The 16,028-nt window shown below is 41.9% G+C and overlaps 1 protein-coding gene across 6 annotated transcripts; it reads right to left on the bottom strand.

Moving 5' to 3' along the window:
* Positions 1-41: 41 nt before the first annotated feature.
* LOC309693171 (uncharacterized protein) lies at positions 42-11,782 on the bottom strand. Of its 6 annotated transcripts, none has more exons than XM_082512180.1 (19): positions 11,527-11,782; positions 8,040-10,201; positions 7,255-7,387; positions 7,002-7,122; positions 6,802-6,906; positions 4,991-5,078; positions 4,744-4,905; positions 4,552-4,605; positions 3,977-4,077; positions 3,661-3,789; positions 3,455-3,551; positions 3,297-3,366; positions 2,955-3,091; positions 2,625-2,851; positions 2,379-2,444; positions 1,829-2,033; positions 1,553-1,651; positions 931-1,119; positions 42-635 (listed from the first exon to the last, which is right to left on the bottom strand). In XM_082512180.1, the coding sequence occupies exons 2-19, from the start codon at positions 9,906-9,908 to the stop codon at positions 402-404; spliced, it is 4,086 nt and encodes a 1,361-aa protein (XP_082368306.1). In that variant the 5' UTR covers positions 9,909-10,201; positions 11,527-11,782; the 3' UTR covers positions 42-401. The 6 variants fall into 6 exon arrangements, with proteins under 6 accessions (XP_082368306.1, XP_082368305.1, XP_082368304.1 ...); XM_082512179.1 differs by lacking the exon at positions 11,527-11,782 and adding an exon at positions 10,778-10,920; XM_082512178.1 differs by lacking the exon at positions 11,527-11,782 and adding an exon at positions 10,419-10,563.
* Positions 11,783-16,028: the final 4,246 nt, after the last annotated feature.

Genomic DNA, 16,028 nt, shown 5'->3' with positions numbered 1-16,028 from the left:
CTGGGTGTGATTACACTGAATGAGCATTAGCAACAACAAGATGCTGAAAGCATTATTTATTAAGACATAAAAAAACCCAACATGTACAGCAAATACTTGAGTGCTTAGATCGGCACTTCATTAAATATTAAAAGGATAAATTATGACTCAAGTTTAAAATAAAAAAAGCAGACTGCAATACAGTTAATTCACACTTAAAGGAATACCTAGGAGGCAAGTGCTGTGGCTTTGAACCTTAGTGCTGATTTGAAGACTAATGGTCTCATTCTTAAAGTCTACAGATGTGTTCAGTCGATCTAGACGTTTCTATTAGTTCAGTAGAAGTGCAGTTCTGATTGCGAGAGACCGCAAACACACACTCATGCTGGTGGTGTACATCTCATTTCATCTCAGTCTTTCCTTCACAGGAGCGACTCTGTTCTTACAGTTTTTCCACTGCGTCTTTCGTCTTTCAGGGGCTTCCCCTCGCTCATCATCCTTGACTTCTCTTTGCCATCGCTGTCCACGTTTTCTTTATCCTTTTCCTCCTTCAGCCTCTTCGCTCCTCTCCTCTGGTCCTTCTCCTCTCTCTTCCTCATTTCCTTAAGCTTTTTCTTCAGGGCAGAACGGTCACTTTGACTGCACACGCCCAAAGCCTGATAACAAAAGTGTGTGTTTAAATGGGGTACTAGTGGATTTGGTACACATGCCGTTTTGGACCTCACACGGGGGACCGACTTCACATTTAACAAGAAGCAAGTTTAAAATTTGTTAGTGTAAAACCTCAATCACTTGGACTACTTTGTATCAAGGCTACTCTGTTGTGATTACTAAGAAACACTGCAACCAGCATGAAGAGCAGAGTAGTCCACAATAAATCGTCCTATATAGTTACACCACAACACAAAACATTTGGCTCCTGCCCCCAACAGCAGTAGCTCATCTGCTGACCTTGAGTTTCTCACTGTCCATGTTGAGAAGCTGTGTCCCATCCACACTCCTGGCGGCAAACTCTGATGTGTATTTATCCATGTTCATAGCGATTAACCACAGACACACCTGCTGGTTATTCCACTCCAAGACGGGTCGACTTTGCCACTGATTGTTGTTGTTCGTGGGAACTGGGTCATCGTCCAAAGTCTGAGGGGTATGAAAGAATATAGCAGGAGAAGGAAGCTATGATTAAAGAGATTAACCTCCTAAGACCCAAACTCTTCCACGGCATGCATTTTTAATTTCTCTTTGATATTTGGACATATTGGGGCCCAAGAACGTCAAAACAAAGAATTACCAGATTTTTTTTTTAACCTTATTTTTGTTTTTAAGAAAAGAGCCACATATGAGGATATTTGTTTAAAATTTTGATAGAACAGTAGCAGTATAATGTCCTCGTAAGTGGATATCAGGCCCTTGTAAAGCAAAATTGAGTATTTTGGTCTAAATAACCCAAAATGTGATGTCTGCATATGTGGATGCCAGGTCCTAGGAGGTTAAAGAGCCTGTGTGTGAAAGCTGGACAGAACGCCCGGGGGGAAGCAAAGAGTGAAGAAAAGAAAGGGAAGGATAGACTCACCTCAGTGGAAGAAAAGGTGAAAGTGTGAGAGTGTCCAGAGAGGGAGTGATCAGACACATGACCCACCATACTGGAACAGCCCACTGGAGAGCCAATACTCTGGAACCAACAGAAATGAAACTGGGGTGCCTAGATAGTTCATTATCTACTGCATATGTACAAAAGCATGCAAGCCAATTTGAAATGAGGTTGTGTTTGTATGAGATTGCTCTACGTCAGAAAGCTGAGACAGGAAGAAGGGGCCACGCTGAGAAGGTTGTGGGTTCATTTTCTTACCTGCTGTCTTCTCCCTGAGGTGGTCAGGTACGGCAAACTGCTGCTGGATACAGACCGAAGTCGCTCCCGCCTACTCTCCCCTTCCTCTTCCTTTTCTCTTCCTCTCTCGCCAAACCAAGGAAATGGCAGGCAAGAGGGCATGGAGGTGACAGAGCCTGATGGAGAGACTTCAGCGGGCTCATCCAACAGGTCATCACTGGATGCCCTGGAGAAGAGCAGTTATGCCCTCATTCAAGGTTCTTTATTTGTCACATGCATAGTTATACAAGTATAACACACAGTGAAATGTAGCCTGACACGCTCCTCGGCATGTGCAAAAATTGGGGGGGGGGGGGGGGGGGGGGGGGTGTAGAGGAAGAACATATGTATATGTACACACACACACACACACACACACACAGTATATACACTGGGTGAATGTGCAGTAAACGTATATTAAAACGTATGCACATTTTTCATCTTTGTCAAGAGCAGTAGTGTTCAAAACAGATGTTAGGTTCACATCTTTAAAAACATTCTTCCCCCCCCACCCATATTAGTGTCACCACACCTGTTGCTCACAGACGTCCTGCTGCGTTTTTCGCTTCTTCTTTTGCTGAGAGACTTGCGAAGGCCACTAAAAGAAATATTAAATAAGCTTTAAAGAGTAAATACAAGAAAAAAAAAAATACAACCAGCAAAATTTTACTCAGTGCCATATTCAGCATGTTTGGCAAAACCATCAGAACTCTGAGGCTGAAGAGCAATTTAAGGCTTTAAATTTAGAAAGTGTGAGTCAAAATAAAAGAGCCGCCACCTGAAGTCGGGAAATTTCCTTTTGGATTTTCTAGAGGTGGAGGATTTGCTCGGCGAGGATGGGGTGGTATCCGTGATGTAGATTGGAGGGGTGAAGACTGAGTTGTTTGCAGCTTGAGGACTGAAGGCTGGGAACGATGAGGTGCTGGACACGTCGCTTCTACTGGTTCGGATCGCTGTGGGTGCGGACAGTGACCGTCCCTCTTGTGCTTTCAGGGCCCCTTCTTCCTGTAGTGAGAGAAGACATGATCACAGCTAGAAACTGCATCTCTTTCACCCCCGTTTCATATTAAAAAAAAAAAGGAAGACAGACAACAAAACTGTTCCTTACCCCTTTTCTGAAGCTCTCTCTGAGTTTGTCTCGTGAAGGCGGTTGGCGCTTGGATTTCTGGGCTAGCTGAGCCCTGGCTTTGTGAGCGCTGGAGTCTAAACGGCTGGTATTAGGAACTGGAATCGACCAGTCTGTGCCTGAGACAAATGCATAAAAGCCTATTTAAATTACATAATAATTTTCCATACTGAAGTTGCATTAGACAACTCAAAAAGCTTAGTGTTCCTCCGCTTCTGAAGCTAGAAAAATAAAATATAATTTATCATCAGTAATATGTAGAGCCAGCTGCCGAGTCAAACAGACATGCAAAGACACTTCACTGTCACCAAAACTGATGCTCACCGGTGTTTGAAGTGTCAGTTGAGTGGCTCTTTCTCTCAGATACTGGCTCTTTTCCCTCTAGCTGTGCAATCTGTGATACACAATGAGAAACAATGACTACAGAGAAATGTCAGGATCAGGTAAATAAATCCTCAAAGCACTGAAAAGCCTCCCCTCACCTGGATTTGAAGCTTTTCAATCATCTCTCTGTGCTGCCTCTCCTTCTCCTCCATTTCTCTCCTCAAATCTGCCTCCCTTTTCTCCCCCTCTTCCTCTCTTAAAAACACATTAAGTCACATGTAAGACACCTTGGTGCAGTTTGACTAACTTGCACAGCATGCTCACTAGTAACACTTTTAGGGAGTTAGCAGGATTTCATGAGTACCTGCTCTGGTATTCTCTGACCAGTCTCTTGGCCTTATTGTATTTGATCTCCAGGCTTTCTGATTGGCTCTGGGCATCAGCCAGTCGCTGGCTTACAACTCTGCACAGGGTCTGGGCCTCTTGCCAATACCTGATAAACAGAGTGGGATTCATTAGCACCTTATCAACCCACATCATAATCTTCATTGTATTTATCAACAGTCTCCAATTGCAGCCTTTAATCTTCATGCCTGCTCCGGTAAAATGCTTTTCTATTCCACACGCTCTAGAAAAATATCACAAAAATGGGACAGAGCATTGAAGCTGCTCAACCGTACTTCTCTAGTTTGTCTGCTTTGTCCTCTCCATCCTCCACTTTTTGCTCCAAGTCAGCCTTCTGGCTCTCCCAACAGGCCTGCTGCTCCTCCCAAGCCTTTAACTAAGAAACAGACAAAACTATCTTTATGCAATGCAAGCATGTCATGTGCACAAGAGGAAAAAAAATGTCTTCCCAAAAAAAAAAAAAAAAAAAAAAAAAAGGGCCTTCATGTTGTTAGATCGTATGCGTCAAGACATTTATTGGAGAAACGACACATTTCCTCTTGCTTTGTGCCATCAAAGCTGTTGAAGTAGTCAAAACTCAACGCAGAAGAAAGATTTCTTTCAGAAAGGCTTTCATCAACCCAGTTATGTCACAGTGGTGATTACTTCAAGTCAAAGGCAGAAAAAGCAGGGCTTGACGAGGAGTGCTGGAAAGCAGCCATGTCCTAATAACTCCACTCTGTGGCGTCTCATACACAGTTAAATGGGTCAGAGGCTTCCAAATTTGGATGCGAAGGTAGTGTATTGAAGTGAGTACAGTCATTGGTTTGCGAGTGAGACACAGAGCCTCAACCTCAACTGAGTGACCTACCTGTTCTTTAGTGTGCTCAAGTTGGGTTGCTTTGCTTCTTAGTTTGGACTGAAGCTGTAAGCACATTAAAGAGCAAATTCATGAATAAACCTGGATATATTAACAATTACAAGAAAGGATGCAGATTTTCAGCATTTCTTTTAGTTTTAGAATATGAATCCAAGCTAAAACCTCTGGTTGAACACAGAGTACCTGCTGGTATTTGAGGCAGAGCTGGTAGTTGTCTAGACCCGAAAGAGCGGACACATCCTCCTCTTCGCAGCAGTCATCCTCCGCCTCCTCTTCATCAAACACCAAGCCCTTCTCTGATATGCTGCAATCATTGTCCTCCACTCTTCTGCCATCTCTTTCTCTCTTCATATAGACACACACGCACAGTTAAATTGAACAGAAATAGTTAAAACAAGCCAACCTCCCCCACTTCTACAAGAGGACACACCTTTCTGCTTTTATCCATTTCCAGGCTTTCATTTATCAGTCGCGCCACCTCGCTCTCCACCCCCTCCTTCTCTCGGCCAATCAAAAACCTGCAGGAAAAAAAAACAAAAAATCCCCAGAAATCAATCACAGGTGTGATCAATCACTCCATCTCACCACACACCTGTGCAGATTGTGTTAAATTGTGCGTTTTACAGCAGACATTCTGGATGCTTTTTTAAGTTGCAGACTCATGGCAGATCTTTCAAACACTAAAGTGCACCTGAGAGAGACAAGGAAACACTGATGTATTCTTTGTCTTTCATCAGCTGGTGTGACATATTATCGCTGCACTCTTGCAAGTCATAAGCGGTGATGTTTATGAAGCAGGATTTGCCATTTGGCAGCTGTGCCCCCTTGCTTCTCACTTTCTCATCCTCACTAGGAGGAGCTATCCCGCTTTTCAGGTGTCACCAATAACATTAATGATGGCATGACAACTAATGCCAGTCAGCAAACACAGATAACAAGTGCAAAAGTACAAAGGCGACCCCTGAACTAAAGCAGCCGACTGGAAACTGATTCGTCATTATTATTTACTACCGGGTTCATCCTGCTGCGGCGTGTCAAAATGTACTCTGAATGTTGGTGGTACGCTGTCATCGTACATTAGTATAGCTGCAGGCGCTGACTGTTTTTAAACATGCTCTAAATGTCGGTGCATTTACAGACACTCAGATTATCCAAAAATGTTGGATGCGATTTATAAATGTTGCTTCAAAGTTTATATCAGAAGAAAAACCCCAAAACATTGCTGTGTGAAAAGACAGACCACATGAGGGTGTCATGAAGAGGAAATAATGAGCTGATGTGTTCATTTCTGGCATTTATAGATTTGCCAGATGGCACCCAAAACCTACAATATGAGGTGCTCAAGTGTTTATTATAAAAGAAATTAAAATGTTTCTATTAGTGTTTTTCATTATGATCTGAAGGGCTGACAGACAATCCTGCACACTATGGCAGACTTAAGAAAATCTTAGACAGTACTGTGAAGAATATATTATGTGTTAACCGAGTTAAACTTGCAAATACAATATCACCCTTATGATAAAAGACTAAAAATATCTGAGAAGACTTTATTTATAGCACTAACATTGTTTCATCTTTATACAACTTTTAGACATCTTAGGAGGCCCTGTCACTTATCTTTGCACATTATTTTTAAAGTGGAATATCAAAGAAGTGCACAAACACACTTTTATATACGGTTTACCAAAAAAACGATGTTGGAGTCCGCATGCTTTTTTGCGCCACGGACCGGTTTAATGTCAGACAATATTTTCACGGACCAGCCTTTAAGGTGTCGCGGATAAATACAACAAGTAAAATGATACAACCAAGACAAAAACTGTGGTATTTTGTAAATATAATAATAAAAGCAAATTCACTGTGTAATTGTGTAGCTTTATTAGCAGCGTTCTCCTGAAATGCGCCAACAACATTGAGAGTAACGTCCTCCTCTCTGCCCCTTAGTGCTCTCGGGTCGCTATGGTAAATATTTCTTTCAAAATAAGACACAACTACAACACGGGAAAAGACCCAGGGAAACAGAGTTAATGATAAAACCCCTGAAAACCATAAATTTCACATCCTAGTCTCAACTCTTGCGGCCCAGTACCAAATGACCCACAGACTGGTACTGGTCCATGGCCCAGGGGTTGGGGACCGCTGGTCTAAGATAACAGCAAAAATACACAAAGCTGTTCAACATAACAAGAATCAGGACGTGTCACAGACAAAAAAAAAAAAACTTGCTGTGTGGTAACTTACTTGACGAGACCCGATGTGTTCTTAAGGACTGTGGCTGCAAACAGCTGGGAGACTCCAACTAAACTCACTCCATCCACCTCCACTATCTGGTCATTCACCCGAATCCTTACAGAGATAAACACATACAGACTGAGGAGAGTATCTACCTTTATCTTGGTTTTATTCAGAGAAAAAAAAAAAATAAAGACACTAAAGCTAACCTTCCATCCTTCTGGGTTGCTCCTCCTTCAGTGATTGTCTTGACAAAGATGCCAAGTTTTTCCAGTCCCTGGTCAGCACCTACACCCATCCCAATGATGCTGATGCCGAGTCCATCTTCACCTGGAGGGTGTGGGGGAAAAAAAGGTAGTGAAGACATTGGGAATTTATCCTTACATTAGCTACATTAACTGCTAAAAATCATTAGACGTTTAACAATCAGAGGAGAGAGGAAAAACAGATGCTCATACAAACCCTTTTTTATCTCCACTGGAAAAACATCCATCCTTTCCACTCTCTTCTCTAGCTCAAACTCAGCCGAAGCAGACACTGGGTCAATATCTTCATTGTGTCTGTCATAATCTGCATTAGAATAGGTGTTGTACACCTGAAACACACCATTCATCATGCAATTAAGGCCTCAACTTAGGTTAACATTGATGGCAATTTTAGGCTAAATGAAAATGCCTGTTTTTTTGCATTCTTATCTGGTGCATATGTTCACTGTGGGCTGACTAGAAAGATCTGCAGCTATTGACACAACAAGACCTTGTTTATACAGACAAATGTGGTTAGTGTGAGAGCCAGCATCGGATCGAGTAAATGCAAACACTTGAGCAAACTGTACCAACAATTACAGGATTGCAAAATATCTAAGTGTACACACACAACTTCCATATGACATTTACTGATGCCACACTGACCACTGCTACAGTAGTTTGTTATAATCGATCCAGATTAATGCCGCGGGATCTTTTTCCGGTGTAAAGGCAGCTCTGAGCCGAGCGCTGACAGAGGGAAGCGTGTGGAATCTTGTCTTTCCTCCTCTCTTAATGGATTAGAAACATTGCTTTGGGCTAACACCTCGCTTACTCAGATTCAAATAGCAGCTGGAACTGACAGTCACACAAATCTACGACAAAAGAGTTTCTCAAGTGCATGACTTTACAGACCTTGCAGCTTTCAATAAAATGAGCAATGGTAGCTTAAAGCCTGCAAACCCTTAACGTTTGCGTTATTTTTCACAAAGGTTTCCCTACCTTGATTGGTGCCGAGCAGAACTTGACCTTCCTCTCGGCATATCCATCCTCATTCTCCTTGTCGGAAAGTTCAGGCACACCGGGAATTTCCTCATACTCCAACAAAAGCTGGTTTTCCAACTCTTGTCTTGGTGGAGTGGAAAGCTCTGGATGGGACTGGGATTCCTGATCATATGCAAAAGCCTTGTTCTCAATGCCACTGATTAATGCATCTTCTTTTTGTGCCTCTTTGCCGCCTCCTGCTTCAGTGTTTCCATCACTACCTCCTCTTAATGCTACATGCTTGACCTCCTCAGTTGCAAACTCTGCTTGCAGCTCAGGTGTTCTGCCTTCTTCCTTCCCACTTTTCTCTTCTTTCCCATTTTCCTTTTCTTGACTTTGTCTACATTCCTCCACTCCACCTTTGCCCTTTCCCACAGCCTTGTTGTAAACTTCCTTCTCTTGCACGATGACCCTTTCCTTCCCACCAAAACTCTCTTCTACCACTGCATCAGTCATTTTTTCCCTGTTGCCTCCTTCTTCTGTCGACTTCTCCTCAGCCCGTGCTACGAACTCTCTGTTCTGCTCCTCCCTTCCACCCTCCCATTGTTCACTCACCTGCAGATACTTGTCTCTTCCAACATCCCTGCCATCCTCCGTTCCTCCTTTCTCTGTCATGCTCCCTGACAGCTCCTTCTGGTGGTCTCCTGATGAAATGATTGGTCCAACATTTCGTACTTGTAATACCACCCTGTTTTCCAATTTGTAAGGTCCCTGTGTTTCCACACTAGGCTCCTCAAACACATCATCCACTGAGGACTCTTCACCTGGAGCTATACTAATATATGTCACTTGATCCTTAATCCAGCATTTATTCTCTTTCCACTCCTTCCCTTCTTCATTCTCATCACTTTCTGATGACTCATTTTTTATGCTGACCAACTCTGCTCGAAGCGTCTCCTCAGGGGTCAAGCAGGGGTTAAGACAGGATGCTTCTCCTTCTGTTTGTGATACTTTGATTTGATCGTCTTTGTCAAAGTAGTTGTACTTGTTGGATGCATCGCCAGGAATATCTGAGACGGGGGATTTAGGGCACCTTGTCAGTGAAGATGGTGTAGAAGGCTTCAGCAAGGAAACATTTATGATATGGTTCATGGATTTGTCTTTATCTAAGCCATCCTCTTCTGTGTTCCTCCTTTTCCCATTTCCCTCTTCCACCTTTTCTACATTGTTGACTTCTACTTTCCCATCTTCCATCCCCTTGCTTCCCCTGGCAATCAGGGGTTTTGAAACCTGGCCTCCACCACCCCCATCTTCCATCATCTTGCTCTCAAACAATCTTCGAGTTACAGAGAACTTCTGTGCCAGAGCAGCTCGGTCAATATCCGTAATTTCCTCCGCTCTGGATGGTTTATCTTTCAGGGAGGATTCTGGGATAGAAATATTTGTTGTTACAGTGCTCAGAGCAGATGAGGAATTGATGACTGAACACCTGGATCCAGGAAAAGGTGAAGTCTGGAGCTGTATGCTAGGATTTGGGGGAGAAATAAGCACCGTGGAGCCAGAACTTGGCACTGGGCCGCTATCTTGTTTCAACTGCTGGCTGTCCATTTGAAGAAAGATGTTATCTCTGATTTTGGTCCCCCTGGTGCTGTGGATTCTACTTCTGCAACCTGTGCTACCACTGGTGCTGGTGCAGGACATTAGGGGCTCTGACAGGCTGGACTCCAGCTTGTTAGGGTGCACAGCAGAGCGCTGGGCAGCAGCAGATTTGGTCCCTGGCTGTAAACTGGTCCCAGTGTCGAATGAGCATTTGATAGCATGGAAATCAGATTTGTAAGTTATCCTGTGAGGGGAGGCACTTCGGCCTTTGCTCTCTGTCCGCATCATTGGAAAATTTGGAGGTTCTCTGGCTAAGAGAGAAACTGTGGACAATCTGAAATAGATGCTTTTCGTAGCTAGACAAAGCACCTGGGGAAAGGCAAATGTTTGAAGACTTGCTGGTACAGTGAAATGGTTGCAATAAGGCAAGATATTCTTGACAAAAGCTGGTGGTTTACAAGTTTACTGCATTTGTGTGATGACAGCAAACATTAAAGGCAGGCTTTTGGTCTGGGAAGTTCATTGTCATAAGGTAGACTCCAGATTCTTCAATTCATTATCACCACCACAGTGAAAATCTCCTGAAAAGCACATTAAGAATAGCTCAGTAGGCGTACAGTGCAAACAAACATGAAATAAATAATACCTTTTTAGGTGCCTCAAAATCTATAAAGCATCGCTCTGTCCTTAAACCCTTGAATCAAAGAAGAAAACAAAACGCTAAACCTCAGTTACTGACTGAGACAAACTATCCAGTGCCAGGATTAAGAACAACACATTTTTAAAAAAAATACTCACTCTTTTATCGAAGAATTTCAATCGCCAGAACAGTTTAAAAGATAAAAACGTAGCATGTAGACATTTTTGTATATCTACTTGACACAGGTATCCACAATTAGACTTGTTTGCGGTCCCTTCTAGACAACATTTAAGTTCACACGCCCTGTCGAAAAAAAGGATTGAGGGCGTGTGTACATAAGCTTGCGCATTTTTGCACTTCTAATATCAACGATAGTCTAAATCAGTTTATTTAGATTATTGTTTCCTTAACGTTTTAGGCAAAAAAAATTCCAATTAGATAAATTAGTCACATTAACGGAATCTGGCTTCAAGCCCGGGTCAGTTAAGCTTTCTTTTCATTGCAACCCTACACCCACCTTTCTGACAGCTTACTGCAAAAGCAGTGTTTTTCTTGGCACAAGACTTTTCCTCGGACTAACTGTGACTAGCTAAAACTGTCTCGCAAAAATGAAATCGCAAATTTGTCGTTCGGAGCTCGGATTTCACGACGGCATGTGAAGGCAGCAAAGTTCACCAACCTGGCGAGTGTGCGCGCGCAGTTTAAAGGTCGCGGGCGCACACTCGCGTTAGGGCTCGTGATCCAGCGGTTAGCTAAATTACAAGAAAGTAACTGGAATATTATTAAAGTAATAGCTCTTTCTCTAGACCGTCCCCGACAGTTTCGTCTCACCATAAAAGTGCTGCTGCTGTCAGTCGGTGCTGACGGCTCCCTTGCTGAGATAAATACAGACAGATGGCGACTCATGTCTCTAAATACTGTAAATGGATTATCCCCCTGTAATCCTGTGCAAACTACTCCAGTAACTGTGTAGCACTGACGGTGAGTGGGTACCAGCCCTCGGGCAAGTTAGCCTACATTTAAAAAGTCAGTTGTAACATCTGTGCCCTATAAAGTATTTATCTTCAGTGGAAAGTCTTATTTTGGTCACTAAAGCCTATTACAGTCTCATATTTAGTGGTGGTTGTTAACCATTGTGAGGCTAATAATGCCATCTGTTGTAATACCTGTTTTGTAGCTTTCCCCCATATTATTGCATAATGCTAAACATGGTAGTTCTCTCTTAAACTTCTACCAAGCATGCAGATCTGTGCTACATCCACTTACCTTCACCTGTTTCCTGCTTCTCAGCATCACTGCCAGAGTTGCTGTCTGTAGTAAAGAAAAAATGTCACTAGCAGAGCCTCTATTGGGCTCAGAGGCAGGCTTGGTGTGAATATTCACCTGTGTGCATGATGCAGGTTTGTGCAGTCAGCCAGATCTCCCACTGTCTACCTGTGTGTGTGTGTGTGAGGCAAAATGGGAGCAGTGATGCAGCACCTGTGCGTGCTCCTGCCTTGTGTGTCTGTGTGATGCCAGCGGGTGAGTAGGTGCAGTACCTATGTCTGTCTGAGAGGTTGGCTTGTGTGGCAGATGGGCTGGACTGGATTTCAATGGACTGGACTGAACCGTGCAGAGCCGAAGAGTGGTTCTGCTTGCTATGACCTGGATCTGACAGGAGACTATTGTCCCAGGTGGCACTGGGACCTAGTTGATATAAATACTGGCCAATCACAAAAGCCTTCTTCTGAATGAGGCTAACCAAGAGAGGGAGGGAAAATGAAGGGAAGATGGAAATTGAGGGAGTGATGTCGCGGTGGGCGAGAAAGTCAATTTTGAGAGGTAGAAAAGTGAGCGAGGCAGAGTAAATGAAGACAAAGAATGGAGGCAGAAAATCTAACCTGGAATGTGAGAAGCAGTAGAAATGTAAAGGACTGAAGAGTAGAGAAAACAGCAAATTGTAGGAATGATAAATGCTGTGAAGTGACAGCAAGCCCCCTCTGTTTTACTCAGCAGTATTTCGGATTGATCGCAAGTAAGATGAGAAATACAGAGCCCTGTTTGTGCTGATAGCTCTCAGGTCACCTTGACTTGTACAGGAGTTTCTGTCTTTCTCTCCTCAGATTGACATAAAAAAGAGACGGTTAAAATTTAGACACAATAATAGACCCGTCAGTACTTGTGCCAACGCATAGGTTCTCTTTGCAGCAGTACTATTGTGTTTGTGGGTTTGTGGACAGTGCTACTGTACGGCGAGTGTGCTGCTAGTGTGGAAAATGGAGCTAAACAATTGCTGTCAGTGTCCCTGGAGAACAGATTTGTCACACACCAGCACATTTTCTTTGTTGTTCTTATTGAGCTTTTATTTCAATTTCACCTGTTTTGTTGCTTTATCACAGATTGTATGTTTCAGTATGTATCCCAACATTTCAGCGGATATGCAGCATGAAACTGCAGCACAGAAATTGGATGTGGACATATATTTACCATTAGTACAGCTGTTCTGTTGTTAGTCCACCAGAGAGCACTGACGGCTTTATTTCATGACCTCAGTGAATATAGTCCTTTCAAAATCATGTAGGGATTATTGCACATATTTTAACTATATATCCATTCATCCATTTTTAAAAAAAATATTAGCCAATTTATTAAAAAAAAAAGTCTAAACTAACCCTAACCCTCTGACTTACCCCAAATCCAGAAAAGTTGGTACGTTGTGTAAAATGTAAACAAAAGCAAAATGCATCATTTATAGGTCTCATGCTCCTATATTGTATTCACACTAGAATATAAAAAACATGTTAAATATTTAAACTGACAAATTTCACTACATCATAATGATGGCACTAACATGTCACAAACAAGTTGTGATGGGGGAAAAATACTAGAAAAGCAAGTGGTACTAAAATATAAATAAAAACAACAGGTGGAGGAATATTTTACAGCTAAGGAGGTTAACTGGGAGCAGGTCAGTAACATGACTGGGTATGAAAAGAGCATTGAGTTTCTCAGAAGTAAATTTTGGCAGAGGTTCACCAATCTGCAAAACAAATGTATATATAAAGTGTTGAACAATTTCAGAATAATGTTCTGTAATGTAAAATTGTGAAGACGTTAGAAAATCTTATCATCTGCAGTACATGTAGTACAAGAAGCCATATGTAAGCAGGATCCAGAAATGCCGCCATCTTTTCTGAGCCAAAAGTCCAGACCTTTCCCCAGTTCAAAACATCATGAAACAAAAAGTACAAAGAAGACCCAGGACCATTGAGCAGCTAGAATCTGATATCATTTTTTTTCTTAAATGTTTTTCCCTTAGTTTAAGCATTTGATATGTTTTCAATGGGGCAGCATGGTGGTGCGATGGTTAGCAACATTCCCTCACCATAAAAAGGTCCTGGATTCAAATCCATCAGTGGAGTTTCAAGATTTCAAGATTCAAAGTGTTTGTTGTCATGTGTACAAAAGAAACAGCATTTCTCTGTGTGGTAAGGGTTAAAGGAACAAGGTAAATAAGGATAAATATAAGACAAGATATTAAGATAAATAAAGATAAAAATTAATGAAAGATAAATAACTAAGTACAAAAATAACTAAGTGAAGACACGTGAGGTATGCAGATGTAGATGAGTTTGCATGTTTTCACTGTGTCTGTGTGGGTTACTTACTGCAGGTACTTTGGCTTCCTGCCATGGTCCAAAGACATACGTGATGATTCTAAATTTGTAGCTGTGAATGTGAGCATGAATGGTGGTCTGTCTCTCTGTGTTAGGCCTGCAATAGACTGGCAACCTCTCCAGGGTGTAGTCTGCTCTTTCCCTTATGACTACTGGGATCGACTCCAGCCCAGCCATGACCCTGATGTGGATAAGAAGATGGAAGTTTTCTGTGGTATATTGTGAATAAAATATGTGTTTATCAAGATCTAGATTTGCAAATATTTGCATTGAGGTTTTATTTATGTTTTACACAACATCCCAGCTCTTTTGGAATTGGGGTTGCAAATTTATAAACCCTGGTTATCTCTGAAACACCTAGCATTGAGTACTGCTTTAGTAAACAGCAACGTCATCGTTATTTAAACAAATTAGAAGTGACTGGCAGATGGTTTTACTATAATAGTTGACTGTATCGACTGTGTGTTTGTGTGCATGTGACTGAGTGTGTTGTTGTGTAGGCTGCATTTCGCACACAGCCTTGCCCCATATGGTTGTCTGTTCAGTCAGCCATATTTAAAGATTCCCAGTTTCATGAGGGAATTGCCTTCTATCCTCTGAGCATTTAAATGCAGACACACACATTCTCTCCACTCAACTCATATCTGGGATGAACGCACAAGTTGTCAATTTAAATGAGCAAAGCACGATGTAGCTGTGCCGCTGCACTGCAGAATCCCTTTACACCGTGCTGGGACATAGTCTCACGTGTCCCTCAGGTGGCAGTTTTTATAGATCAGCTTGTGAGCGTATAAATATGCACAGTGATACTGTTGTATTGCATGTGCACACTGCAGATGTCTCATTTTAAAAACACAAGTAATAGAGATCTAATCCTGTGCTGATGAGTATGAAGAGCATAAATGGCAGAGTTAAGCCTTTAGATGTCATTAGATCAAACATGAAAGATCATAAAAGATACCGCCAATGTACCAGCAATTTATTGTAAACTACAATAACAATAATCCTGAACCGTGCTTCCCAGAGTATAAGCTTTACAGTACAAAACTGTCAGCTGTGTGTTTGCCAACAGTGTTTTATTTTAAAAGTATCAATCTCAATAAAGATGATATTATGATAAAATGTGTTATATTGTACATCTCTGTCCATAAAATAGCATACCTTATGCTTAATAGGGTTGTGATAGGTGTTATAATACCACTACTACTATAATACTTAATAGGTCTCCATGTACTCTATGTAGCTGTAATTCAACTTTAATCTCCAGACATTTTTTTTAAATAAGAAATATTTAAAAAAGAGCACTACCCTTTGTGAGACAACTGGCACACACACACACACACACACACACACACACACACACACACACACACACACACACACACACACACACACACACACACACAGTCTGGTGAAAATTTCCTTCACCCTCCAGTATTACTCTCATGCGTGTTGAAGTGCCATTTTAAACAGATGCATTAAGGCAAGCGTAAACAATTGCGCGCACACACATGCGCACACTCGCACACACACACTTTCAACAGGTGCACACATTCAGACGTTGTAATTAACCTGATGCAATAGAGTTAATATTATCAGTTGCCAGAATGAGGGGATAAAAGAGGGCCCATCATGGGATCGTAACTCTCTCGCCTTCCTCCTTCTGTCTGACCTGCTGTGGTTTTTCAGTGCAGTCAGTGAAAATGGAGAAATTCCCTAAATTCCTCTAAATGCTTTCAATCTTTAACATAACTTTTTTTTAAGATCACGTTTTCTCATATTACTGGTGAATTTCATGCTGCCTGCTGTCTCACAAATCTTTGCTTGATGACAAACTCCCTTGAAACTAAATACATAGATTTCCTTGTATGAAATCATACATGATCCTGGGTGGGTTTTCACAATAGGGATCAGAGATGAAAATGATACACTGTGTGGGTATGATGAGTCTGAAGAATTCCCAATAACAATGTCAGCCTCTGCTCTTAAATCATGCTTTCTGGGAGGATTGTTTAACTGATGAATATGCTTGATATTTGTTCCAGCATTATCCTGTGTTATAAGAAAATAGCTGTAATGTCTGAGATCAACTGTTAACACTACTGGATGTTT

Source organism: Aulonocara stuartgranti (assembly GCF_965226115.1).
Source record: "Aulonocara stuartgranti genome assembly, chromosome: 18".
NCBI lineage: Eukaryota > Metazoa > Chordata > Actinopteri > Cichliformes > Cichlidae > Aulonocara > Aulonocara stuartgranti.
Note: the sequence above shows the minus strand (reverse complement) of the source record. Positions and strands in the feature narration are given on the sequence as shown.

Coding starts and splice junctions, on each gene's coding strand:
- LOC309693171 (XM_082512180.1), bottom strand. CDS start 9,908: ATGATGCGGACAGAGAGCAAAGGCCGAAGTGCCTCCCCTCACAGGATA. Junction 4,078..4,551: donor TTGAGCACACTAAAGAACAG/GTAGGTCACTCA, acceptor TCTGTTTCTTAG/TTAAAGGCTTGGGAGGAGCA. Junction 2,445..2,624: donor AGGAAATTTCCCGACTTCAG/GTGGCGGCTCTT, acceptor TATTTCTTTTAG/TGGCCTTCGCAAGTCTCTCA.